The sequence below is a fragment of the Anser anser genome (genome assembly GCF_964211835.1).
Source record: "Anser anser genome assembly, chromosome: 20".
NCBI classification, from domain to species: Eukaryota; Metazoa; Chordata; class Aves; order Anseriformes; family Anatidae; genus Anser; species Anser anser.
In genome coordinates this window covers 4065748-4092010 of record NC_139741.1, presented here as the reverse complement: position 1 = coordinate 4092010, position 26263 = coordinate 4065748, and the positions used below count along the sequence as shown (strand labels likewise).

The window sequence follows — 26263 nt, the reverse complement described above, 5'->3', positions numbered from 1 at the left end:
AAATCCCAGTGGTACGCCGGTGTATTTAGTTATTCTGGTCAAATCTCCTTGCCACTCCTTGCTGTTTTGTCCTTGCTGTGCTGAAATAAACCTGCTTGAGGGCTCCAGCCCTATTATGAGGACAAAAGGACATCAGACAGGCTGCTACCAAAGGGAAACGTGTCTCATTTTTGAAGTGTAATGCAGAGCAGGTGGTTTAGAAATTCCTAAAGTGGCTTTCTCAGTTCAAAAGGGATCTTTCTATTTTTTTTTTATTTTTTTATGTTCCCTAAAATGCAGTTTGTGACTTAGACTTTGGGGTGAAGATACACACTGATGCTGAGAGGATTAATACTGAATGTGAGAATCAGTGGATGGCAATAAACAGCGAGTTCTGAGGGAAATTATTTTGTGAGTCAGAATATTTAACACATTGAGACTTGTGGGCTTTTTCCTGGTTTTAAAGGGGCATTGTGAATACATCCTAGAAAGTGCTTGTGTTACTACCAACACCTTAATTTATGATTAACTTAGAATATTTTTACATCTCATTTATTCCTTCCACGGTGGTGTTCTGAGCTCCTGAAATTACTTGGCCAGCTTCACTTTGTTTTTTTGTTTAGGTTAGTGCCACAAAGGAATTTTGCATAGGTGCTCAGAACTTCAGAAAATAAAGGGTGAATTTGATCTTGAGGGATTTTTTAAAGTTCTTAATTCTCTGTGGCACAAAATAGATGTGTTAGGATTCTTCTGATGCCTCTATGTAATGTTTAGAGCTTAAAATATCCTTCATAAAGCTGTCAATATTCCCTCATTTATCTCTTGCTAAATATTTCTTATGCAGGTGTGTTATCTTTGGAGAAGTCTTTAGCTGTGGAGTTTTTGACATGACACACCACTCTAGTAGTTCTTGGTTTTGAGTTACAGAAAGTGAAGGGAGATAAGTAAAGAATAATGAGAGGGCCAACTGTGTAACTCTCTGCTAGGTCACTATCTTCATCTAGCAGCACTGCAAGCAGACCCCAAGAGAGAAGGAGCAGTACAGGTGTGTGGGGTCTGAGCTCTGGCCCGACAATATCACAAAGTGCACCTTGTGGTGTCTGTAAGTGCCCAAATCCCAAGTAGTGCTGTGTCTGGCAGCTGCCTGCTGCCAGCTGCCCCTTTGACGGCACACAGCCAGGAGGGTTAATCATTGCTGCTGCCGTGTGTAGTGACCAGAGTGCCAACGGGATCCGGGGCAGATGGGGATATTTGGGTGGCCTGAAACGTCTCGTACACGTGAAACCTGGATGCTGAGGTGGCATGATGGAAAATGCAGAGAGGAAATGAAAGAGCACAGTGAGGAAAGGAAAGGAGCATAATTATGTAGATCTGGAGGTGAAGGTCAAAGTCTCCATGTGACTGGTGTATGGTGTGATTCTTTGTTTGTTTTTGTAGGGGGGTGGTTTTTTTTGTTTGTATTTGTTGCTGAAAACTGCCCAAGGCTGATCTAGAAGTGTTGGGGGGAAGAGGGTGCAAATTAAGAGTGGCCGTTCTCTGCATGAAGAGAGCGAGCAACATGAGAAGTGTCTTTGGCTTAGGGCACTTACCTGTATTAGCATTTTGCCTGTGTGTTCCTCAGTTGCTTCTCCATTCCTTTAAGTTTCTTCTGATGTGGAATCTTGCTTACTAATGGAGCAGGGTCAGGGCTGAGGGTGAGCCCTGAGGTGCTGGGTAAGCAGTATCGCCATCCTGGCAGCGGTGCTGGGTGGGATGAGCTAACCTCTGCGTTCCTACCTCTGCTGCTGCCTCACAGTGTGGCTCCTCACCCTGCCTCGATCTGTGGTGGGGGCAGGGCCCCCCTCTCCTGGTGGCCCCTCAGTTTTGTCCCTCATTTCAGGCAGGCCTGAGGTGGCTGAGGAAGTGGCCCAAGGGGAACGCAGCTCGCGTTAGAAGCGATTTCCAGGGAAGGCAGGGGCTGAAATTCATGTTTGTCCTCAGCCTGGTCTCCCCCAGGTGCCGGGACGAGGACGTGTGTGCGGCCCCGGTGTTCCCTGAGGGGATGGGGGGCCTGTGCCCAGCGGCCGTGGCTCCCCCAGCGCCGGGTGTGGGGGCGCGGGGGGCCCTGAGGCGCCGCCGGAGCCCTGAGGTGATGGCGGCGGGGCCCTGAGGCGACGCCGGGCTCCTGAGGAGATGGCGGCGGAGGGTGCGCGCCTCGCGCTCCCGCCGGGTTAAACGGGGTGAGGCACTTTTTGGCCGCCGGCGGAAGAAGCCGAGCGCTGAGGCCTGCGCGATGCGGCCTATAAAAGGCGCGGAGCTGCGGGCAGTCGGAGCCGGGGCTGGCGGGGTGCGGATCGCGAAGGAGGTTCTTGGCTGAGCGGCGGGAGCCCCGGAAGGCGGCGGTGGCGGCTTAAGACCCCCCCCATCTGCACCCTCCCTGCTCGCTCCTCTCCCTCGGGGGACGAGGAGACAGCGCCAGCCCCCTTCGGAGCTGCGGGCCGCGCCTCCCCCCCTCGCCCCGCTGGATGCTCTGGGGCTCGCTCCCTGAGAGGGGCCGCGGCGCCGGCAGCCCCCGCTGTGGCGGGGCCATGGGGGCGGGCAGCGGCAGGACGCCGAGCCCCCTTCCCCGCTGAGCAAGCCCCCCGCGTCCCGGCACCGATACCGAGCTGTCCCCTCACGGCCGGCCCCTGAGAGCCTCCCTTCCCCTCCCCATGCCTGACGGAGCCCCTCGCCTCGGAGACGCCCTGCAGCAGCCCCGCCGGCCGGGGGGTCTGCGGCTGCCCCCGCGGGATGAGAGGAGCTGCCCCGGCCGCCGGGGGCAGCCAGGAGAGGGGCAGGCTCCCAGCCCGCCGCCGGCTGCCGTGAGGCGGCTGTAGCTGCCTCGGCTGGAGGAAGAGCCCCTTTGTTTTCCTCCCCCCCCCCCCCAACCCCTTCCCGGGGCTTCATGCCCCCCTGAGGGATGATGGAGGTGGTGGGGGACTTTGAGTACAGCAAGAAGGACCTGATAGGACACGGAGCCTTTGCTGTGGTCTTCAAAGGTCGCCACCGCAAGGTAAATACCACAGCGGCGGGCTCGGCCCGCAGCCGGTTACACAACCCCCGCCGGGCCGGGGTCGCTCGGTGGGGCCGCGGCTCTGAGGAGCCCGTGCCAGGGGGTGACAGCTACCGGGGGACTTCGGGGACTTCTGGGGTTGGGGGGAGGGAAAATAATAATAAAAAAAAAAAAGACAAAAAGACAAAAAGGTGCGGGGTGGGCTCTGAGGTAGCGGGCCGGGGGCGGTGGGGCCCAGAGGTGGGCCCTGCGGCGGCCTGAGGCGAGCCGCCGTCACCCGGCCTCGCCAAGCGATTTCTCTTTTATTATCGTGATGATGGTTTAATAAAAACATCAACGAAAAGCCCGTCTAAGCCCTGTTCTCACCTCTCCTCCCTGCTGTTTGGTAGCTTCCTAACATAACGGCGAGCCGGGAGTTGCAGCTGCAGGGGAGCCGAGCCCTTTGTTTGTCAGGAGGGGCATGTTTATCTCGCTGGGGAGCGAGGGACCCGGTGGAAAATTGTCTCCTGGGGGACTGGAGGAAGATTTCTGAAATTCAGAGGTGTCTGGTTTCCTGGCGTGGCTCGCCGATCACCCCGGATGTTCATAGTTGGGTTACGGTTTCTTGATGCTGCGAGAGTTTATTCTGGGGCTGGTGCCTGAAGTGCTGTGCTTTCCAGAAAACAAGTCTTCACGCTGACCCTGTGGGAGCATCGGGGAAGAACTTGGAAGGGCACAGCACAGAGACTTTTGAGTTTAAAAAAAAAAAAAAAAGGCATTAGAAGCTTTGAAGGCCAATGGAGATGATGCCAAAGACAATTTATTTTTAGGCAGTATATAAACATACAACAAATAAACTATATATTTACTTAAAAACCAAATGCTCATACAGTTTTCAGCTGTGGAGTTTAGGAAGGCCAAAACTGGGAAGTCTAACAGAGAATAAAAGTGACTTCATCATTGGGATGGGACTGAAGAACGAATGGGATATGATTATTTTCGTTGTAATAATTTTTTTTAATGCTTTTAAATCCATGAAAATGCAGTCTAGCTGCAGCTGGATTTTAATAGCTGCCTGCACTGTTGTGGAATGAAATAGTTCTTAATGGTGTCATGTGATGTAGTAATCACCGGTGGGTAGAGTAGGGGTGATCTCGCTGCTCTTTCTCTTGTGCTTCACTAGATACTTGTTAGTGGATAAAGTTAAAAAAAATACATATGTATGTTAAACTGACAATACTTATTTGGTTGTTTGCAGAAAACGGATTGGGAAGTAGCCATAAAGAGTATTAACAAAAAGAACTTGTCAAAGTCACAAATCCTGCTTGGAAAAGAAATAAAAATCTTAAAGGTATGTTAATTGCAGTGATTTTTAAAGCTGCTTTACTTGAAAAGGAAAAGAGACTTTTGACGCAGTTCATTCTGGGTCATGTGCAGTATCACAGTAATTGTTGCTACGCCTTTTGCATCTTTATTAGTTCCAGAAGAAATACAGAACTAAGAAAACAAAAAAAAAAGAGATACTTCTTTTAGTTCTGGAAATGCTCTTGGAACAGGTTAAGGGCATGTTTTTGTTGTTACAAGTGAAAAACTGTTGTAGAACCAGTATGTGCTTTTATTGCACATGCAGAAAGCTTTGTCCTTCAGGATGCCTAGTGTTGCACCACCTTTCCCAAGCTGTACAGTCACAGCAGAGGGTAAAAATACAGGTCCTTGATCCTTTTTGGTTTGTTTTTTTTTTCCTCCTCAAAGATGCCTCGAAAACTAAAATTGGCATGCTGAATATGATTCCTGGGGCAGACTTCCCACTTCAGAGTTAATTCACTTCAAAAGTGTACTGTGGCTTTAATGAAGGAAATAGAGCATCATTTAGTTCTTCAGTGCTGTTTTATAGAAATGTCTGCTGGGATAGTGTCTTAGCACTCTCTGCTCTCTGAACTTCACTGCATCTCATCTGATGTACCTTTGCAGTAATAATCAATGCTGCTGTCAAGTTTAGTGCTGTTTCCAACTTTCTTGATATATTTCTATTTTATATGCGAGTATATATTCTAGTTTATATATTATACACTAGAAATTGCAGCATTGGGTCTGTGTGCTGCAAGTGCTTAGCAAAGAGTTGCTTTTGTTTTGAACAGTTACAAATAATTGCATGAGTTGTCGTGCAAGTTGTAGTTGATGTTATTTGGCTTGTTTTCCACTTTATTGTAAAATAAGAAGGTTGGCTTGAAAATAGCATAGTTGGTTACTCCCCTAAACAAGAAATTGTTTGAGACTATAATTAAATTTAGTCAGTTTTCAGTATTTGTTAAAGGATCGTGTGTTGTAATATTTTCTATAACAAGATGTAGAAAATATATTCTTGAACCAGATGTTTTTTGACCTCTGAAGATACTGTCTAATTTTCTATCGGTGTAATATGTAGATTAAATAGCTGGGATTTCCTCCAAATTCCATTGAATGGTCTAAAAAATATACTACCTTTCTTTGTAAAACTTGGTTATCTTTTATTATCACCTGGTATATTAAATTTAAAATAATATCAGGCTATTGCCATAATGTAAATATTTTGTTTTACAGGAACTTCAGCATGAGAACATTGTAGCTCTGTATGATGTCCAGGTAAAAATATACCTTGATGCCTTTTTCTTTAAATTTTATTTATTAAAATATAATGCCTATAAATATCAAGTAGATCAAAGTAGCCATATTTTTTTTCTGTAATCAATGCAGTATTTAGAAAAAGAAATCCATTTTCCTGGCAGTGGCGGGGGGATGTTTTCATATTCAACACATTACACACTTATTTTATATTGTCTCTTTTTGGGGTAGAAAAGTGTGAGGAATCCGGTTTAGTTCCAGGCACGGGAGCAAATGGAAGCCTGATAATCTCTGCAGAGACTGTTTGTGTAGTCTGGTCCTGTCTCCAGAGAGAAGCATCAGCTGGCTGGGCTGGGAGCTGTATCAGTGGCAGTAACTATTCTCCTGAATTAGCATTGTTTCTTTGGCCCTCTAATTTAATTGGAAAGTGGATGTTTGCGGTTAATGACTGATTACACCCAAAGGAAAATGTGCTAGTAGGAGTTGATCTGAAAGGATGAAGCAAAGTGACATTAAGAAGTCAACATAACTGAAAATACTGTTGTAGAAAAGGAGCAGTGTTTTTGAGGCATCTGTGGCAAAGACATATATTGTATAGCCCTGTATCATGGTGAGGGAGAACTGAGGGAAGCAGATCACCATCACGTGTATGTTGCTGTTACATACCTGTGTTCCAATGAGGGGGATAAAGTATAAAAGCCAACTAGACATTTGGATCTTTTTGATTAGGAGAAATGAGGATTAGGTGGCTCCAAGTTGTCTTCCTCTTTTTATTCCCAGGATTCTGCCTGACAAGGTGAAGGTGTTTCTTTTCTAGCCTATCCAGAGTAGTGCATTCTACTTAGCAGGAAGTACATTTTTTGTATTGTAAGGCCTGCAAGTGTTGAGTAATGGCTAAATATGAGATGATGTAAGGTGTGCAGCCATTTGTTCGACTTGAATAAGAACTATACATTTGTCTCCTGGCTTCAATTCTAATCTTAAATACAGAATTACGTTTATGAATAAAATTATTAAGAGCCACCCTTGGGGCGTTGCATAGATAAAGCAGTACAAAATAGAAATTTTTACAGTATTCAACTATTTTGTCTTTACATGTTTGCATCCTAAAAGGTTTTCAGCTTACGTGTAGATGTGTATCTTGTGTAGCTACAGAAATCTGTGTTCAGAGGATATATGCCAGGCAAAGTCAGGTTTTATTGTGTTTAGCACTGCAGGACATGTATCGGCTTCTGTTGACCTATGATACAAAGTGATGGTTTCAAGTAATAACAGATTATGCTTCAAAACTTCCCATTTGGATGTGTACACTCTTTCCTGAGGTCTTTCCTTTCCCTTTTCGTGTCCTGACTTCAGAACTCTGCATTTTGAATGATATTAGTTGCTCTGAAAGGGAAAGTGCAGTCTCTCAAAGAGACCAGGCTTTCCTCAGTAATACTAAATGGAAATAATCTGTCAGCATCCTGAATTTAGTGTATATGCACACCTTAAAAGAAACTGGAGTTGTTGACGGAGGATGTTGGCGTGTGAGTAAGCAGCTGAATTTTGGATTTATCATTTACAGTTGTTTCATGTGAAGATTACTTATTAAGCTTTGCAGCTCCACTTGAAGGTAGTTGACCAGATATAATGTATTGTGATGATTTAACATCAACTTCTAAATTGAAGCTTTGGAGCAGCTCTCGTTTCTTATTATTTCTATACAGAACATCCACAAGAGAAGAAAGGACAGAGCTATACACTTGTTTATTTCTTCACCTAAAAGTAATTTAGAAACACATTTTTCATGCTTTTATATTCTACCACAGAAAAGGGTGCCCATATAAGTGACAGTACTTTGATTGGTCAGCCCTCTATTCTCCTTTTGAGATGTTCCTGTTTGTCACTGGCCATTGCACTTCAATAAAAAGAACAGCTACAGCAGAGAGAAGGGAAAAACTGTCTCATACCTTGGATATATTTCAAATACATTCATGGCAAACATAAGGCTTGGCAGTATAGTGCTACTTCTATAGAAGAAATTGCTGTGCAAAATATGGTCCAGAGGATGTGACACTTGCACAAATAAGCTTTTCCCTTTCTGCACAGGGCTTTGTTTGTGAAATATTATACGTCATTAACTTGTATGATTATATTAATTTATAACCCAGCAAGAATGAACACTATGCAAGGCATTCACATGTCTAGTAGGCTGCTACACCTACTAATTTTCTCTAGCATTTCATGTTCTAGCATGTACTGCTCTTTTTGTTTGTCATAGTATTGTGTACATGGACATATAGTGTAGTAGATAAGAATTTAGGAAATTAAACAATATTTAAGTTATAGAAACTATTTTTTTTACTCTATGCTGGAGCCAGTGGGGTCTGTGTCATAGTAGGGAGTCCTCAGTGTGACTGGGAGTATGTTTTATTTTTATAGATCTGCTGGTCTGAAGTTTTTCTTAAATGCTCACATTTCAAATGCACTCCTAGGCAGACCATTTATCTGAATAATTGAAGAACTGTTTGTTGTACCAAATGTTCAGATAAAAAAAAAAAAGCTGGTGTGCAATGCAAGTGGCAAAAATAAGTGAAAAAAGGTGTATTAATTGCAATGAATAATAAATATTTTTTACATCTCACAATATTAGGTGAAATTATTTGTGCTCAGTGGTGGTACTTGGAGATTAAAGCTGTAAGCCTGCATAGCAATTTGAAATATATCTTTTAAGCTTTAGAAAGAAAGGGTAGTTAATATTTTACATATTGCAAAAGGCTTCATTTAGAATTGTTTTCACATGAGGTAATTACACACATTCCTTCTCTTTCATCTCTGGTCATTTATGGTTGTGTTCCTGTTGCATCTGCGACCAGTCACACAAGTGAGTGTAATAAAAAGACATACACTGTTAAAGCTTTGATTGGATCTAAGGAGAACTTGTGAGCCATTCTAACGATAGGATATGAACACTTGAAAACCTACAGTGCTGTTGCTTCAGTTTCTTATGAACGCCATTTTTTATATTCCTTAATATATATAGGGTCCACTAAGTTAAATTACTGGAAATGACCGTTCATCTGGAGACATCCCCAAAAGAACTGGTGTGCCATTAGTGTTGAATATGTATTGGTCAGCATTAAAATCTTTTGTTCTGTTGCCAGCACAATAATTGTCCTCAATTTCCGTAAGGTGGTCACGTGCGGTTCTGGCAGGTTTGGTCTGCAGTTATGCGTTTGATGTTAGCAGAGTATGTTTTTTGTGCCAGCTCAGAAGTCCAGGGAGCTGCACAAAACTGAGTTTGGAGATGAATGGTTCTGAGATTGAAGGCATTTGTGGACATGCTTAAATATGAGCTTTCAATCTGTGAGAGGCAAATGTTTTGCTGTAGGAGGGCTTTGGAAAAAAAATGCAGCTCACCTGTCAAGGTGAAATTACTTATTTCATGAAGCAAAAAGCAGAGTGCAATAGATAGATTCTAAAACATAACCTGTTGAGACATTTTTCACTTACCTTCTTGGGCAGGAGGTTGGTATTTTTGAAAAATAAAAACCACCTGAGTCACTGCAATGGTATAGGAATGCAGCTCTTGTCCTGTGGTGGTGCTGTGAGATATCATTCATCCTGCAAAAGAAGATCTGAGAGTCTTGGATCACATTAATTGGGGAGATGGAGCCTTGTTTCTCAAAAGCAAAAGGAGTCTAAAATAACCTCTAACTCAGCAGCATGAAGTGCATTGTGGTCCTGGGATAAAATACTGTACTGCGCTGTGAAGGTATCAGTAAGTTATTTGGAATGTGCTATACTTAGGCCACGAATTTACAGTTTTCTGCAGTTCATGATCCCAAGTGTGTGCCGAGTAGAACTAATCTCACACAGTGCCAGACAGTGCCTGTTTTAGCAAATAATTTAATTCAAAACCTCTTTAGAATGTCAGCCGTCAGGATGAAAGCCTGTAATGTATCTTGGAGATAGCGCTTTAGAAGAATGAATTGGTCTTCGCTGTATGGAGTCTGAAGTTTGCTATTTGAGCAGTAGTTTAGAGAGAACGAATTTCTAGTTTGTTACTGGAGAAAGAGTATCTGAACATGAATTGTTTCTCATCTTAGCTCGTTGACGCAGAGCAGACAAAATAACTGCAGCTGCTTCTCCTGTCCTTGAAAGCAGCAAAAGCTAGTGGGAACAAAGCCAGTGATCCTTTGGTGCCTATTTCTCAGCCTTTCCCATACAAGTGCCCGTCAGTTCCTACTAGGGATGCTTGTAGACGGAATGGTGTTTATCTATGGCTCCTGTTTTACCAAAGGGATTAAGTGCTCCTGGCTGGGTTACCCAAGGACTCCAGCTGGTCTGGTCGTATTGCATGTTTCCTGAGGCGGTGGCTTCAGGCATTCTGGTGTGTGCTCTTGATCTTGGTGTGTCACAGCTTTGATTGCCTCCTTGCTCTCATCATAGCTGTTTCTGAACCATCCTCTTTTAAATGAGGATGTCTCAATGTCTTTTTTTTCTTCAGCTGTTCGATTGAGGCCTCTTGATTTGACAGCATCCATCCTTACTGTGCATGGATGTAGTCATAGGAAAACGTGCTTTCCAGACCATTTTTCTGGGTTTGTATTTCCCTGCCACACGACAAATGTTTTTAAACAAAAAGGAGAATCCTGCCCTTTAGAAAACGTATAGGTTCTGAAATACCACTGTGTAGTTGGTGCAAACTGGAAGGTGGCTAACAATATCAGTCTGCAAGGAATGATACTAGCCTAGGTGTTGAAAGTTAGGAATAGCCAGTCAGTTTGTTTTAACCACCAGAACCAAAGGTTTGGAGTTGCTACATAGTACTTAGCTCCTTTGCTATGCCTGGTTGCTGTAATCTGTATTTCAAAACTGTTTCAGATGATCTTTAAGTATTTGATCATGTTAAGTGCTTGGTGTGCCGTGAACAATTTTGCCTTTCCTTTGTGTTGTGCAGTCGCCAGCCTCTTTCACTGTCCCCCATACATATTACTTAAGTACAGCAATTCACATACCAGCAAATGAGTGGTACTGCTGTTGTGGTACATATCCCATGGCTGATTGCTCTTTTATGTGAATAATTGGCAGCGTGCATGCTATTTGAATCCTATGGGCACGTGTCAACTGACATTTAGTCCAAGACTTAACATTTAGTCAGAACTAACAAAATGTTCAGGCCTTGGGACATGATCGGAGCTGAACATGTTAGAAGCTGCCGGTGCAGTGCACTTGTAAAGCAAAGTGAGAGTGTCTGTAATGCAGTCAGAAATAGCCTTAAAAAGATCTGGACCAGTCCCTTTTCACTAAATCATTAGAACTTTTGCCAAATGTATCTAATGCTCCAAAAAATGAGGAGTGTGTTCCTGGCCAAAAAATAAATAAGTAAACATAGCACAAATTAACATGTCAGAAAATCAGATAACAGCAATGCATAAGCTGTCAGGCTAACTTGCATGCTCTTGGGACTCAGATCATAAACTGCAGCTAAACAGAATCTACAAACTGAGCAAAAGCAGGGTAACTAATTACTTGCCACGGTTTCTCCTTTCGCAGCTCACTAAATACTCACTGCAGACTTTTATCTTTTTCTAAAGGAGGACTTCCTATCCAAAAAGAAATCTCGGGTATGTTTCTGCCAGTGTGCTAGAGTTCTAAAAACAGCTGTCAGAAGTAACCATGAATGTTTTGACTTCTTTTTCAATTAATGTCTTTTAAATGGAACTACTGCACTGAGCCTGTGATTTGGGTTGGAACTTCACATCCCTTGAGACAACTGTGGGAAGTCTGGGATTAAAACACGGCAATTTTTGGCAAATATGTTGCCTCCTAACCTTTGTCTGGTAGGTTTACCTGTTAGCTTTCAGAATTGTAAAATGGTTTCCTATTAACCTTTGTTATCTTCTACTTTATCTTGCAAGTAAAACTTCGATTCAGAATAAGAAGTAAAAGTAGGTTTTTGTCAGGAAAACTTTGAGTAAATAAGGCAAGGTATGCTGGGAAAATGTTCCATAATTGTTTAAACACGGCATACATTTGTTTTGCTTGATTATTTTTCTAGGTAGAAGTGTAGGCCAGAGCAGCTCCAGCTGTTATAATTTTATGATCTGTATGTGAATGTAAATTTTTGAAAGCGTTGCTATCTGTTTCAAGAAGCAGTTTAAAATAGCTTGCTAGGTCAGCTTTATTCCTGAACGTTAAATCTGAAACGTGGTGGTTTACTTATCTTTCCCTTTTTGAGCACTTTACTCTGCCTAGCTAGTCAACAGGGATTGCTCATCTGGAGAATGATGATAGGGATCGCTTTATTTTTCAGCAAAATAATTTATTAGGGAAAAATGCGTCTACAGAATTGACTTGTGTTTTCTGAATGTATTCCCAAAACAGAGATCATATTCCCAGTCAGGCTGGGCAAGAACAGGAATGCAAAATGTGAACAACTGTGAAGGGATGAACAACTTCAGCTGTTTTGAAGCTGTTTTGCTTGCATTGGTGGGATGTTGAAAAGTGCATGTGGTTGTGAGTTAAAGTTGGGATCAAGTGTGGCTGGGGAGCTCGGTACCCATACTGCACAAAATATTTCTTCTGCAGTACCAATTAAATACAGCTTTTGACCAGGCTAGGAAAATGTCTTTGTGAAACCTCTAATCTGATATTTTTAAAAATAAAAATTAAAAAGATATATATCCAATCCACAATAAAAACACTCTACTTCTTACTATGACTTTAACCCAATGACTTGACTATTGTTAATCAATAATATCCATCAGTAAAAGCTGAGTAGTGCTGGCCAAGGAAAACCTGGTGTAGTCTGTAGGAACGACTTTCTTTAAACAGCAGTTGGAAACGGTATGTAGTGTTGGTTGTTTTTCGTATTCCTAAGTGGTATTGTTGAGAAGCTCCCTTTTCCAGTTGAAAATGCCAATTATGAAGGATAAAACCAAGATAATATAATGAAATAATTAAATGAGTTTTTTTTTTTTTCTTAAGAATGCTGCATGTTGGGTTTTAAAAGCCTTGGTGATCTGTTCAGTGACTAGTAAGTTGTAGAGCAAGTCCCAGGTATTTGGAGAATAGACTAGAATGGATAATTTGAATATGGTGGGTAAATTTTAAATGGTGTAAGCAGATAATATTTGAATAAAAATCTAAACTTTTAGAGTAAATTATAGTAAACATTTTATATTTTCATTATAAATGGAATTGATATATATACAACCAAATCACCCTAATTGAGTATTTGGTTTTAGTTAATACTCTCAAAATAACTCTGATAATACTGTAGCCAGGGTAAGGCTTTAATTAAAACTTTAATGTGATATATACAGATTTTGAACACCAACATTTTATGGGAATTAAATATTCAGGGGTTCATTTGGACAGATTTAGAAATCCCAACAGAGATTTGACGGGGTAGTTCAGTCATTCATTTAAAACTGTATAGAGGATTTGTGGCGGGTGGGTATTTGATACAGGGTTTGTAATCTGTTGCCAGTTTGCCCTGATTTCCCAAACCCAAATACCAAACTGATGTCGTTACCTGTACACACGAGTCAGCAGAGCCTGCTTTCGGGGGTGGCTGGCAGAAGAAAGCCTGTGCAGGCTTGGTGTGACACGGCCCCGTTTCTGCCGAATCTGAACATATATTTGTGATCTTCCTTTCACACAGACTATCCGGCTCTGTGTGCTCCTCCAGCTGCCTGAGGGTGGCCAAAATAACTGTGCTGTGACATACTTGCTCTGACTTAAGTGATATGTTCACATGTAGGTTCTGGTTTCCTCGCCTGGAGAGGTGAGGGCTGGTATGACGGGGCAGATCAGCTCTGTGTTTTGGAAGGGAGCAGCTTCATCTGAAAGGACTTTGTGTCCAAGACAATCCAGACAACACATTCTCTTAGTTCTGTGATGAATACAAGTCTGTCATGAGCTGAGCGCTACATGCTGCAGTAAGCTGCTGTTTTTGTACAGTGTGTTGTGTAGCTGAGGCGCTGACGCTGTGGAACATCTATTTCTGATTCATGGGATTGCTATGTTTGGGTGGAAATCCAATAGCTGAGCTTTCTTCTTGTCACTGGAGAACAGACGATTTCCATGCCTCTTAGCAGTGTTGTTATTTTACACATGGCAGTTGTCCTGTAAGAGAAGTGCTCCTCAGCTGGCAGAATTTGGGGTTTGATCACTGGGGAGCTCAGGGGATTACTTGGTCGGTTACAGGCTGAAGTACAAGAGAATTTAATGATAATTGGTGATAGCTTTCTGTTTGCTCACTTTGTTATATCATTCCTGTTCCAAAGATTTCAGAGCATTCTGAAATGGTGAATTTCTTCCCATGATTACAGCTTGATGTCTTTTTGTCGAGCTCTGAGGAAGGTGTCAGGGAGGCTTTACTGGCACTTGCAGTGCCGGTATGTCAGAGATGGGAGTGGGAGCAGGTGTCTTGGCTTCTTTCTTTTTTCTTCAACACAAGACTGGCCTTTGCTGGGCAAAGTGATGAAAGTTGTTTGGAATTAGTTTAATTAGTGCTGATAGACAACTTGAAAGCTAATTCCAGATATGGGTTACTGTTTGACATCCTTGAGTTCCTGAAAGAAGATGAGTTTCTATCTTGGGAGAAATTGTTGCAAAGGAACAGTGTAGAAAGAAACAAGATTTATAATTATGTATTGTCAGTAATTTACAGGACAGGTATTTGTGGTAGTGGTGGTGTATTTTGCTTTAATGTGTTCCCTTCCTGATAAAAGGCACTTGGGTTTTGAGGCATTTATAGGATTTCAAATTATGGTTCATGTTGGCCACAGCTGTTACAGAAACATTGAACAATTGGGACTTCCTGAAATGTGATCTACTGCTGCTTTAATATTCTATGTTGGTTGGAGCGCACCCTTCATTCCCAACAGATTTGCCTAACATTCCTAGAAACATGCTTTCTTTGAAACTAATTTCAAAATGTAAACAAATCTGTAAAGTTCTCGATGTTCTGAGCTGGAAAAACCCTCAAGTGCCCTTCTGTAACACAGATGAGAATGGCTAAACTAAACGCTTCCAGAAAATGAAACAGCCTAATGTAGTCTTGAATTAACCTTAACGCATCTGGCTCATTTAAACTACTTATTCATGCAGTTGTGTGTGCATTAGGTGTCATTTTAATCACAATCATGTGAACAGCAGCAATGTTTGGCAGTAGCTTAGGAGTTAATGTTCAAAACTCTCATAAACTTTTGGTTTTCCTTCTTATAAAATAACATCACTTGACACTTCAGCAGGTTTTGAGTGTAATATTCCCTCTCAGGAAAGAGAATTTTTGCTGTGAAGCCATTTGGCTCTCATTTTTTCATGCTCGTTTTATGTTTTTGTCTAGTTCTGCCTGACAAAACTGGCTTTACTTAGTGTTGATTTCAATATATATTCTTGATAACTTGAAAACCTTAAGGAATATCTGTATCTGCAATTGATTGTTAGTAAACATTTATTTGCTACCCACAGTGACTTTAACATAAGATCTCTCATCTGACTTGAAAAATCTCGTATTATATACTGGTTAATGCAGGTGTTGAAGGCTCTGTCTTGTCACATTCTTAAACTGAATTTTCGTCTCTTTTAGGAAATGCCCAATTCTGTCTTTTTGGTGATGGAGGTATGTGTTAGCGTATGTGTTTCTTTCTGGTTGATTTTAAAAAATGATTTTTAGAAGAAAAAAAATCCTTTGCATAGCTGCAAAATAACAGGTAATTCTGAAAACTAGATTATTAATTTTCTCTGCAGTCCTAAGTTTATCAGCAGTGTTTGTACCATAAATTCATTTTTATTTTATGATACTATAAGCATCAATGAAGGTGTTACACCTCAAATTAGTAATTACAAATAATTGACAAACAAAGTTAAACAGCTGGAAAGGGTCTTCTAATTTTATTGAAAAGATTAGAAAGCAAAAATCATCACAGCAAGTGTTTCAGACCTTGTATTTTGAATAAAAAACCTTTCTTTTTAACAGTACTGCAATGGTGGGGATTTGGCAGATTACTTACAAGGTAATTGATTTCTGTATTTCCCTATTAGGAAGCTATTGCATTACATGTTTATATTCTATGTTTGTATAATCCGTTGAAGTTTCTCTGAAATTTTTGCTTGTGGTTTAAAAATTTTCCTGTTTATGAAATGTCTGTGAATCCACGGTGCTTGTTTACTCTGATGCGCTTTTAAAGTATCCTCTCTATATGATTAATTGAATTCACTAATCAGTTCTATGTTAGCTGCTTTATAGGAACAATTTTGAACCGATGCTGGGAATGTTGCATTCAGAGGTAGTAAGGTCGTCTCCTGGTTTTTGATTCCACCTACTTTCTTTGCCACCCTTCAAACTAATCCTTATTACAAATAAAATTTTGAGGAGATATATTAATCTCCACATTTTTCTGATGAAAATATTCTTCTGCTTGCCTCTGTATCAGCGGCATGTTTAAGGAATCTTTTTGTGAGCTGCTATTGTTATGGTAACTGTGTATATTAAAAGCCTAATTTACTTCCCATTAAAATCCTTGGAAAGACTCATACAGTATAACCCAGCTCCTGCATTCGGTACATTTTCAGACTGAAGAATGAGCTAATAACTTCTGAAGAGACTTTCCAAAGTATACCTTTTTCCCCTCAAAATAAATTTTATCATGAATAAAATCTGTGAGCAGTGTGGTTGTCTGTGTCCCCATATCAATTTCTTTAAAGAAAGAACAGGTTTTCAGCTTCAGGCTGTAGCACGATCACAGATACATTTAGTGTTTTAAACTGTGGGAGTTCTTTAATTTCACTGGCTCCTGTGGTTCTTTTTAGAGAGTTTAGGATTTGATAGTGGTTAAGATGTTCTAAAATTATTATGCTACTGAGTTGAATAAACTATTGTAAAAGCAGATAATTCAGAGTACAGTAACTATTGTAAAACTTGGATATATTGTTAAAATAATATACATTTGTAGAAAGATAGAAATTGGGTTATTTTGAATATAATTCACTATGATTTGATTGCCTTTATTGTTTTGACATTTATCTCTGTGAATTTTGTTGCCTTTTGCCCCAAAATAATGATACATATGTTCTCGTCTGCTATTGTGTGTGTTATTTTCAGCTAAAGGAACTCTCAGCGAAGATACCATCCGAGTGTTCCTCCAGCAGATTGCAGCAGCTATGCGTATTCTGCACAGTAAAGGAATCATTCATAGGGATCTTAAACCACAGAATATTTTACTGTCTTATGCCAGTCGTAGGAAGTCAAGTGTCAGTGGCATACGCATCAAAATAGGTAAATGTGCTTTTCTCTGATCTGAAGGTAAATCATCATTACTGAGTCATTTCCCTGCTCAGAAGTGTCTTTGTAGTTAAAACGCGGAGGGTGGACTGGCTATGTTGTGTATTAAATTGATGCAAATCAAGTCAGTAAGTCCAGAATGAGCTTTATGCTGTAATGTGGTTTTTCAGTATAAAAAAAATGAGTCAGAAAGACCCTTTTGATTAAATCTGTAGGAAAAAGCTGCCACTATAAAGCTGATGTTTCTAATATTAAACTACTTTAATTAGACACAAATCTGTAACCTTTGAAATGTTGAGTAGCCTTTAGCCCATTTCAAAACTGTATGCAAGACTCCAGTCACAGTTCTAACTGGGCTGTTTTTATTGTAGACCCTCCTAAGGGTTTTTGAAAAGTTTAAAAATGTAGGTTATGACCTATTTTTGATAGAAGGAGGTTTGGCATTGTAACTGAGGAGAGGTGGCAGCTGTTCAGGGTACTACCAAACTGCTCTTGTGGGAGACTTCAGGGGTTTTAATCTCTCATTGCTCTCCCTGTTAAGTGTCCTTATGAAAAGACTTTGGTTTTGGCAAGTTTCTTGTCTGTGCTTTTGCTTAACCAAATTCTGAGGTCAGTTCCAACTCAGTCCATCTTCTGAACATCACCGAAAACTTCTTCTCTTACTGCTCTTACTTGATAATTTCAGATGTTGTTGTCTACATGGAAGCTCAGGCATCTGAAGTTGGATATCTAAAACTTCTACCTGAAGTAATTTCACTGAAGCAGATAGTATATTCATCACTCTTAATGAACCGTTTATATTTAGCCACTGACTTTAATCCTTTCCTACTGATGCCAGACAGCATGCTCTGCACCTGTGGAGATGGCTGAGCAGCAGTTTGTACAAATGATGCCACTGCTGTTTCTTGGCTTGCTGTTTAGAAGATAATTCTTTCAGCATATAATGTAGATTTTGCAATTCCATGAAGATGGCTATATATTATGCCTAGTTTTTGTTTCCTAACTGATGATTGTAGCAGATTTCAATCAGAAAAGATCATTCCTATATTACCAAAGTTTGAAAATTCTTTCTTTTCATTGACAAATGTTTCTTTACACAGCTGACTTCGGTTTTGCTCGTTATCTGCATAGCAACATGATGGCCGCAACTCTGTGTGGTTCACCTATGTATATGGTGAGTGGCAGCATTTTTCAGATTGTGGCTTATCTCAAATATTCTACTACGAGAACAAAATAATTTATGGCTGGCACATTGGCAGATGCCTAATGTTGCATTGGAAGTATTAGGGGCAGCATGCAATTTACCTTTCCGTAGTTTTACCGGCTTCTTTTTTTTCTCGTGATTTGAAGATCGTGATTGTTGAAATGAAAAGGAATGAGAGACATTAAACATTTCTTAGTGTTGCAGGGGGGAAAAATCAAAAAAGGCAATACACCTTAGTGTTAATTTTTTGCCTCATAAAGTAGTTTCATTCCCACATACATACTTTTTTTTTTTATCCCCTTCCAAGTTTCCAAGGAAATAGCCTGTATTTGGTAATTTTCTATAAGATCTTTACATCAGTAGTGTAAAAAAAAAAAAAACAAAAAAAAAACAAAAAACAAAAAACTACTAAATGTTTTTTTTCATTTCTTTTATATATATTCTCTCAAATGTGGGGTTTGATTTATTCATTTCTTTTTTTTTCCTTCTTTTTTTGTCCTTTTTTAAACGATTTGAAGTTAATTGCCATTATTTTTAAGTAGTGTGGTAGTCATTTCAGCACTGAGCTGTCTGTCCTTAGCACTGCCACTACTGTGCAGTGTGGTCATGGGAAAATCATTTTGCTTTCCCATGTCTTGTTTTTCAATATGTAAAATATTTAATTTGTAAAACTAAAATACTAAATTAATTTATTAAAATTAAAATATTAAAATAATATTAAAGATTAAAAATTAATTTTAAATGAAAACATTTATTATGTAAAATACTTTAATATGGTGATAATTGTATTCATTGTGAAATCCTTGGCTACTTACCCACAGAAGGACTGCACCAACCAAGTAAATGATGCTTACTTCTTATTCCCATAGGTATAGATCATGAAATTCTTTCTTTAGAACATCAGTATTTCTAGTTTTCTGTGTTTCTGATATGTAACTTACATTTCAGATAGTCTTATACTATTACCTTTCAAGTCATGCAATGACTAAAATTCTCGCATTTTCTATTAAATATTTTGTATTAAAATATTTTACTCTACAAAAAGTTTCTGTCTATTAATACCACTGTGTGTAATTTCTGTTGCCGTGGCTTTGCTTTTTGCTTTTTCTTCTGAGATTTTCCTGCACTTTCCAGGCCCCTGAAGTGATTATGTCTCAACACTACGATGCTAAAGCAGACCTGTGGAGCATAGGAACAGTGATTTATCAGTGTCTTGTTGGAAAACCACCTTTTCAGGTAACGCTTTATTTCCCATTTCCTCTTTCTATTACTCTTCACAGTCTAATGGAAGTTCCTAGACTGTTCCTTCTAGGCATGAAAACAGAAGTAAGTAGTGATGTCTGAGTGTCGATGCTTGAAAGGCCAGGTAGCTTGAGGATACCAAAGGAGAAGTTGTTTGTACTTAGTCTTTGACATGAGCGTGTTCAATCCAGGGCAAGTGTATAAGAATACTCAATAGTGAAGTCAGGGCTGTGCTCGGTGTTTTCTCCTTTAATGCCCATATGCAAAAGCCTTTTTTTTTGTATGTGTGCATAGGTACAATAGCTACTTTCTCCATTAAACTGAGCTTTAATTAATGTACGTTTTTATTTGACAGGCCAATAGTCCTCAAGATTTGAGAATGTTTTATGAAAAGAACAGGAATTTGATTCCTAGGTATGTCACCATGGCCTTTCCTGTTACTTACATTTGTTGATTGAACACTTTTTCATCTTTGGGAATGCCTGGGATTCATAAAAATATTTGATGTTGCTATATTGACAAGAAAATAGTATGATACCAGTGACTCACGTTTCATCTTGCCTTCATTGTATCTTGCTGCTTTGAGTGTCCTATACTAAGGCTATGGAGCATGTGTAGTCAAGACTTAGGGATGTGGCAGAATGCTGACTTCCTGAGATTTAACGCGGTATGCATTTTTAATGCACGTGTGAAACTTAATGCATGCTTTGCTTCCTTTTATATGCAGTATCCCTAGGGAAACATCAACTTACCTGGCTGACCTGCTGTTGGGTTTGCTTCAGAGAAACCAAAAAGACAGAATGGACTTTGGTATGTAACTTTTCCTTTTGCTTTCTTGACCTGTTGATTGTATACATGTGACCAAAATATCTCTCCTGACCTTCTATCTATAGGCAATAACATGAAAAGTGATTTTTTTTTCTTCTGTGTTATCATAAAGGAGCCAAAAAGAAATATTAGGTGATTACTGTCAGTATTAAGTGAAGTGTACAAAATCTGACTTTCTTGTTGAGAAGTGAAATATAGGTAAGTTTAATGCTTTCAGCTGTGGCTTCCCCCTCTTGTTCACTGACATGCCTTAAATTTCATGTCACAGTATTTTCATTTAACTGCTGTTTTGTCTTCTGTCTAAGAGCAGACATCTCTGATCTGTGTGTGGTTTAGCTTACAGAAATGTAACAAAGTAATGGAATAACCAACTTTGGAAACAAAGTTGCTTTAAGTTGTTTCTTTGTCGCTACTTTCTCCTGCAGACTGCAAAGGTCCTAACTGTGTTAATGGTGGTACAAATTGTGTATATTTGATTTGACATTGAAAGCTGTATGTATGTTTACTGGAGGGCAATGAGAGAGGTAATGTTAAATCAAAATTCCTCATATTTACAAAGATTAATTGCTAGTATTGTGCTTAGGTGCTGATAGCTATAGAGACTTCTTTATTTTAGTGAAATATTTTCACTGCTTTTTAAAGTCAAAAATCAATAGAATCAACAGTTGTATCTTTATATTTCATAAATCCTAAAATTTTAGAATATTTAAACTGTGTAGCGACTGAAGTTTGCATACTGTTAGATTACTGCAAAGTCTGCATAGGACTGCACATTGAATTATTTGGGAAGTTAAGCCTAGCACAAACCAGGTTGATACTGCTTTAAAAAAATGAACTTGTGGCTCCAGTGGCTGCTGCATTGGTCCCAGTTTACTGCTGCATTTGGCTTTTCCTTTTTAGCTGGAGATCTTTGGTTGCAGAACATTGTGCTAACTTCTTAAGATTTCAAAGCCTCCAATCGGTGCTATTGAATCACTCAGAATGGCTGCAACTGCTGTCTCTTCAAAATTAGTCAGGAGTATAGTTTAGGTTTGTGTGTGTTCTGTATTGACTGGATTGTCTGTTGTTTCGGTCAGTACTGAAAAGACTTTTATTGGTAGTTTTTTGGTTAGCTAACAGTTTGTTATTGCAGTTTTATCATAAATCCCAGGAAATGTTAATCTTTTAGCTAATTAAAGCTAGCTTAGCTAAGTAAAATTAACTTTGTGTTAATTTTAACACAATGAATATAACAATGTGTTATTGTTATAAATCTATAAATATATTTATATATTGTTATATATTATATATTTATTGTATTATTATATATGTATATATATTATATATAAATATATAAATAACAATTTATACTGAGATTTGTTTTTAGCAGCAAGATAGGTGAATCCATCAAGTTTAATCTATGGAATAGTGAGAAAGAGCTTAATGCTTAAAATCTCTTCTCTGCTCCTTGCAGACGAGAGAGTTCTTTCCTTACCATTAACTATTAGCTCTTGTGATGCTGAGATCTTAGGGTGAGTTACAACCCTGAGACATGCTCAGTTTCCCTTCTGCTTATGAAACTTCAAGTTCCTGTTTAGTTATGCATGCAAGCTTGGTTTTGACGCAGTACTGAAATACACAAATTGACTCATTCATCACATGTGGTTCTTGTGCATTTGTGATAAGAAGACTATATTCAATGGGCTGTGGAGAGAAGAGAATTCAAAAGGTATCTGGGTTGTTTACTTGAAGTGCAGAACTTTTATGACTACATTTTTTTTCCTTTTCAGTTTCTGATATTTCTCCAACAGATATCAAACCTTTTTTTAATAATTTGACACTTAAAGCATTGACACTGGAATAATTACTGTTCTGATAACCAGGCATGGTTTTTTTTGGATGTGTAGATGTGACTGAAATAATGTGCTTTAACTGCTATATGTAGGAACTTGAGAAGAAATCAGATATAGAAAAAAACTCAGGATATTTGGGTAAAATGTCCAGATGATGCTGACAGTATTCAGATGTTAATTTTTAAATCTGTTTTATAGAAGAATCAATATGTCACAAATGTGGACTTTGAGTAATTGATACCACCTGCACGCTGGGTGTGCTGATCTCCACAGTTTCTTCAAACGTGGGAAATTCACTGTAACATTGTAGTAGTGTGAGAATGCATTTTTGCTAAGAAAAAAAAAAAAAAAAACAAAGCAGAATGGTAGTGGTGAAAGTCATGTTTCCCTTGGCTGAGCCGCTCGAAGGGCCTCAAAGGGGCTGCTCTGGAATGTGCTTAGCAAAGGGAGTGAAAGGGAGAGTGTATAACTGAGCCCAGTTGCCTGTTGTTAAAATAAAAATAGCATTGGAAATCTTGCTGATCTTTTAGTAATATAAAGTAGAACAGCAGGTGTTGTACAAAAGCTCAAGAACACCTGATCCTCATGTTAAAGTTAATCATTATATTGTTCTGGTGTTATTGCTAGCCTCCCCTCCTTATCACATTGTGGAAGAAAGTGTTGTTGAAGGAAGAAGAGATGGTGCAGGCCTCAGGTGTTTGTTTTTTTTTGGTGGTGGTAGTTTTTTTTTTCCTTGTTATTTGGTTAGGTCTGATGAACAGTATTGTTTTTCCTCAACTGTTAGAACATTGAAGTTCACAAAGTTCAGCAGTTAGTTTCCACTAATGATCAGTTTTCCCTAATGATATGAAGGTCTCTTGTAAAAGAGAACTTCACATGTACACTGTTAGCCAACTGCTTATGCTAGGTCAATTAAATCCATCTGAGAACATCCATTTATAACAAAAGCAAATGTTTCTATTGTTAAAACAGTAACAAGTTAGCTGAGGAAATTGTTAAAGAAAGCGATGTTTACTTCTGCTTTAAACTGAACCAGCTGCGCAGGTTGTGTTCTGTTGGGAAGTGGGAAGGAGAATGGCTGCTGCTTTGTTGTGATCTTCAACCACGGAAGGAGTAGCATTAATGGGTTCAAAAAACAAGTGTCTGTTCGTGGGAAAGGCAGAAGTGAAAATACTTTCAATGTTTGATGTAAAAGAAGCTCATCATTTTGAAGAGCAAATTAAAACTGTACACGTACTGTGTTGTACATTGCAAACATAATTTCATGATGTATATAGGAAAGCTTCTTATGTATATGATCCTTAAGTTCATGTTATCATCAAGTTATAAAATGTCCTTTAATAAGTTTGTCTGATTTGCCTTGCAGGCTGTTCTTGGAATTTATTAAATTGATTTTGTTTCCTTTCCAAATGCTGTAGCAACATATAAGAGATTAAAGCCTGCCATGTTGTAAGCTTTTCATCCTCTGGCTGTGAATATTGATTCTGGGAAGGCAACCATTTACCACTGTCTGCAATATAATCTACAAATCCTGTGTTATTTGTACGTTAATTCACAGTGGTGGTTGTTTCTTGTTTTACAGAAGCATTTTTCAACCACCCTTTCCTGGATCAGGTTTCAACAGTCAAAAAGTGTAAGTAGTTTTTTTTTTTCCATTTATTTGTGTAAATGATGAATGTTGGGGGCTAGTGGGGAAGAAAAATCTGCCAAGTATCACGCTAAATGTTCATGAGACAATTTCCTGTGTCTGGCTGTTCTATTCTATTGTGAACCTTAGAGTTGAATCCTTTTTTGAATTTTGAACTATCACTGAGATATGGCACTTGTTTGCTAATTCCTTTCATATTTCAACTAAACTTAAATGCTATTGTGTGCTTAAGGATGTGCTGTGCTTAAAAGTATAAGGGTTTATGAACGAAAAGCAGTGAGGAAATTAGTTTGTTTGCAATTCAGCCTTTCAGATGGTTAGTTGCATTTTTTAATTTTTTTTTCTGTCTGGGTTTCCCTCTTTTAGCTTGTCCTGTACCAGTGCCCACATATGCTGGCTCAGTCTCTGGCAGTTCCTGTGGAAGCTCCCCTTCCTGCCGTTTTGCTTCTCCTCCAGTAAGTTCTCTGTTTTACAAAACAATCTCTAGAAAATATTTTCTGTAATGCTTACCCAAGATTTCTTGAATTGGCCTTTTTGGTTGACACTCCTTATGTTGGTATGAACTGGTGATTTTAATTTTGTATGGTATTTGGAAGAGTTGAATCTGTATCATCGTGAATGACTGAACAAATTAAGTCAATTAAATTCACAGCCTATTTGCTATGGTGCTATAGAACTGCCTAAATTTACATGACAGTGTTATCTGGCATTTGAAATTTCCAAAATCAAATATATTTTATATTTCTAAAGACTTAAACAGTCTGAAATATAAATTCATCTATTTATTTATTTGGTACGTTAGTGATAATTCCTATGTTAGAGGCTTTAGAGTAAAAAGAGCAACTTTACCTTCTGAATCACTGAATTTATAGTGTTGGTTTTTTACTCCCCTCTCCCTCTTCTTTAGTCTCTTCCAGACATGCAGCATATTCAAGAAGAAAATTTGTCTTCCCCTCCATTGGGTCCTCCAAACTATCTTCAAGTGTCTAAAGACTCTGCCAGTACCAGTAGCAAGAACTCTTCTTGTGACACAGATGACTTTGTTCTTGTCCCACACAACATCTCTTCAGACCACTCATGTAAGAACCTTCCTTATTTTCATATTTTAAAACACTTTCCACTCATAGCATACCTCCATGCATTGTTATTATTTGGCTCTCTTTTCTCTAAATGTGTCTCTGTTCACCTTGGAACTAATTGCATCAGTTTGAGTTAGTTTTTGAAGGGAGACTATCTGGTATATGTACATGTCCATCTGGGACGTTTTCACCTGCAATTGAGTGGCCAGATACGCCAAAGACACCAAGGTCACTTAAAGTCGTGGAAAATGTTGGATTTTGGCAGTAGAAGAAAACAGTCAATTGTAAACAGCTGCTGCTAAGAAGCCCAAGGATTCTCTCAATGAGAAAGTCACATCCAGACTAACTGAATGTTTAGTCCATGTTATAGAGCTTTAGATAATAAACAAGTGGAGGTAAAAACATACAAAATGTTTAACATGAAAGGTTAGGCATCAGACTGGGCTTATACAGCAGAAAGACTCGGATGTTGCACATTGCCATATTACATTTTCTAAACCTGAATTGCCACTAGGAAGCTAGTTATCTGACTTCTGTACAGTGCCACCAACTCATGTTATATATTTGACTAAATTAGTACCTTGATCTCTGAAGCATTTCTGTCTTTCACTATTATAAATTTCCCAATGCTGATACATTGTACTCTTAAAACTGGATTTAATTTCATAATTATTATAATGAGTATAGCAAAGAGAAAAATGTTAAAGAACTACTTTCCCCATTTTTGTTGAGGTAATTTCATACACAAAACAGTTTGTAGAAAACTTGTATAAAACTTGTATATTTTCACAGAAGCTTGTCAGAAGCAATTATTTCTACAACAGTAATATAGAAGACTTTTCATTTTTATTTTTTGAAGATTCTAGTTCATGATGTGGGTTTTCAATGTGTTCTTCTGCTTACTGTAGATGATATGCCATTGGGAGCAGCTGGCAGGCGTGCTTCAAGCGAGTTCTTGATGTGTGGAGGGTAGGTGTGCTGAGCTTTATCCAAAAGAAGTCTCATGTTCTGAAATGGATGCTATAGAAGAGGTGGTTGGGTTTTTTGGCAGTGATGGGTTTACACAGCTGTGAGTGAACTTTTCTTAAAGGTTAATACGACAAGTTGAATTTAATATGAACATGTAAACAGCTTGAATTCATAAAGTTTTGCTGCAAAGCAGGTAGTTTCTGGTGTGAACTGTCTTTTGACAATGTTTCTTGTTCCTACAGGCAGTCACCATTAACTATTTCTGGAAGCTCAGGAACTGTACAGAAGCCATCCTCAGCCTCTTCTCGAAGTACTGCTTCTGGTACAACTAACAGGTGCATGATGAAGGCTTAGTATTTCCTCTCTTTAAAAAAAGTTCTGTTACTGTATTTTTGTTTTGTTTTGGTTTTGTTTTAATTTTAGCTTACTGCTGGAAACTGAAATAGAAGCTAGACCGGTTTTTTCCAGGCTCTCTACACTTCATGCATTGTAATAGCTGATGGTTGCGTAGCTAACTTCTGGCTTGGATGCATCCCAAAAAGATTTCCTTAAGGAAAGACAGCATTCTTTTGTCTGCTTAAATTTTGAACTGT

General features: G+C 39.1%; 1 protein-coding gene across 2 annotated transcripts in view; it reads left to right on the top strand.

Annotated features, from left to right (window-relative positions):
* Window positions 1–2288: 2288 nt before the first annotated feature.
* ULK2 (unc-51 like autophagy activating kinase 2) overlaps window positions 2289–26263 on the top strand; it is a 39914-nt gene continuing 15939 nt past the window's right edge. The window contains exons 1-15 of one of the 2 annotated variants that reach the window (XM_083806342.1): window positions 2289–3010; window positions 4248–4340; window positions 5570–5611; window positions 15174–15206; window positions 15564–15600; window positions 16689–16862; window positions 17969–18042; window positions 19207–19308; window positions 19670–19728; window positions 20042–20124; window positions 23557–23607; window positions 23989–24077; window positions 24530–24701; window positions 25610–25670; window positions 25913–26005. In XM_083806342.1, coding sequence (XP_083662468.1) covers window positions 2918–3010; window positions 4248–4340; window positions 5570–5611; window positions 15174–15206; window positions 15564–15600; window positions 16689–16862; window positions 17969–18042; window positions 19207–19308; window positions 19670–19728; window positions 20042–20124; window positions 23557–23607; window positions 23989–24077; window positions 24530–24701; window positions 25610–25670; window positions 25913–26005 — 1256 coding nt within the window. In that variant the 5' untranslated portion in view covers window positions 2289–2917. The remainder of the gene's footprint in view (window positions 3011–4247; window positions 4341–5569; window positions 5612–15173; window positions 15207–15563; window positions 15601–16688; window positions 16863–17968; window positions 18043–19206; window positions 19309–19669; window positions 19729–20041; window positions 20125–23556; window positions 23608–23988; window positions 24078–24529; window positions 24702–25609; window positions 25671–25912; window positions 26006–26263) is intronic. The other variant, XR_014574237.1, reaches the window with a different exon arrangement.